We start from the raw sequence: 2,072 nt of genomic DNA on the forward strand, positions 1-2,072 counted from the left end.
GCGGCCCACCCCCCCCGGCCCTCCCTACCTCCTGCAGCAGGTCAGCCTGCTCGATGGCTTTTAGCACGCTCTTCTTGGAGGTGTCTTGGATCTCCCCGCCCATGAGGAACTCGTCCAGGATGAAATAGGCCTTCTCGAAGTTGAAGATGATATCAAGCTCACACACCTGGGGCGGGAGGGAGGGAGGGAGAGAGAGAGGAGTATCAGGGCTGCCCGGAGCCGGGGAGAGAACCCAGGAGTCCTGGCTCCCAGCCCCCCACATCCCCCTGCTCCAGCCCCCACTCCCCTCCCCGAGCCGGGGAGAGAACCCAGGAGTCCTGGCTCCCAGCCCCTGCATTCCACTAGCCCCCTGCCCTGTGCTAGGGGCTCTGTTCCCCTCTCAGAGGGAGGGGCGCATACAGCTGGGAGGGGGGTGAAAATATGACCAAGTGGGAATTTTTTGTAATGTATTTTATGTCGCCCCTGTGTGCCTCAGTTTCCCCCTATACTCCACACGGCTCCCCAGTGGGGTAACGAGGATGAAGGGAACGTCTACCCCTGCAGCGCATGTGGTGAAGACGCTCTGGGCCGACGGGAGAGACGCTCTCACCCCAGCACAGCACGACGCACAGGTCGGGGTAACATACGTCGCTCCGGGGGGGCGTGTGGTAGAATAGCCCCACCCCGGAGCGACATGGGTTACACCCACACCAGTGGCAGTGTCCACGTGGCCTGTGTTCCCACCGGGTGGGCCGAACGGGTCATTAAAAGGATCAACCTGCTGGGCCCGGACATTAACGCCTAGCACCCCATGCCCCAGGGGGCGAAGTATTCCCTGCCTCTCCGCAGGGAAGCTGGGCACCACCCCGGCTGGAGACCACAGGACGGAGCAGCGCGGGGCGTGCAGCACGGCCTTTGGGAGACGCTAGCCGCTTGCTGCCGGCCTGACCGAGAGCGTGAGCCGGGAAATGGGGGCCAGGTCAGCCGGGTGGGTGCACCGCGGCGTGAGACACCCCTGTTCGGGAACGGCGGCTGGCGCACGGAGGCTCAGTCTAGGAGGTGTTGGGGCCCCGGGACCGGCCCTGGAGGCAGAGTGGGGCCCTGGCCTGCGGCTCCGTGACAGGGAATTAGCCGGATTAGCCCAATTAGCGTTTCTATCCCCCGCGGCTCAGCGGGCAGGCGCCTGCCCGGGGGGATTAACGAGGCAGAGTTAATGCGCGGGGGATTAGCTGGGATTTGACCCACCCACCCACGGGGCTGGGCCCGAGCGCCAGAGCCAGCCACATGGATCAGAGGGTCCCTGGGTCACCCAGGCCCCTTGCCTAGGGTCGGCAAGTCCCGCTGCCCGTCTCCAGGACACCACACCCACCCTAGGGTCACTGCCTGCCCCATACCCCCGGGACCCCAGACCCGCAGGGTGCATGGGTGTGTGTGTGGGGGGGGGGGGCAGGGGGCCGCACTCACACTGCCGAAGTATTTGTCCAGCAGCTCCACGTATCGGTGGATCAGCTCCAGCGTGATCAGCTCGTTGTCCTGGCCTTCGATGGCGCAGCAGAAGTATAGGCTGGCGTATCTGCGGGTGCACGGCAGAGGGCTCAGCGGGGCGGGGTGGGGGGGAGATCCCAGCCAGCACAGGCCTGGGAGTGTACACGGGGAGGGTTGTGGCACATCCCCATGCCCCACCCCCACTACCCAAACCTCCCCCTGGTCCGGGCCGAGCCGAGCCCGTTAGACCCCTGGGCAGCCTCAGCACCAATGCCAGGGCCCCACAGGACGGGCAGAGTCAGAGACACCCTGACCCTCCCCCTATGTGCCCTGCTCCTCCCGGGCCCAGAGCAGGGCGGCGCAAGGGGAAACTGCTCCCCCACCCCAAGTTCCCCGTGGCCCGTTCAGCCCTCTGGTGCCTCTGCTCGGGCCGCCAGCGTGGGAGGTGGCAGGTGCCGACAATGCCCTGTGACGGGGCAGCTGGGCTCTGGCTCCCAGCCTGGCAACGATGACAGACTGCAGGCTACGGGCCACCGAGTGGCCTGGAGACGGGGTAAGGCTGGGGCGCTGGCTCCCACCCGGCCCCAGGGCGGGCACTGGCTGGCTCC

At 66.7% G+C, this 2,072-nt stretch overlaps 1 protein-coding gene across 1 annotated transcript; it reads right to left on the reverse strand.

Annotated features, from left to right (window-relative positions):
- Positions 1 to 28: 28 nt before the first annotated feature.
- On the reverse strand, positions 29 to 1,552 carry LOC113408327 (AP-1 complex subunit sigma-1A-like; the record flags this gene model as incomplete). Its single annotated transcript, XM_026661516.1, has 2 exons — positions 29 to 166; positions 1,444 to 1,552. Coding segments are annotated over 2 exons (247 nt in total), but the record flags the coding sequence as incomplete, so codon positions are not given.
- Positions 1,553 to 2,072: the final 520 nt, after the last annotated feature.

The sequence above is a fragment of the Terrapene carolina genome, unplaced genomic scaffold (genome assembly GCF_002925995.2).
Source record: "Terrapene carolina triunguis isolate 2854851 unplaced genomic scaffold, T_m_triunguis-2.0 Scaffold8488, whole genome shotgun sequence".
Lineage (NCBI taxonomy): Eukaryota > Metazoa > Chordata > Testudines > Emydidae > Terrapene > Terrapene triunguis.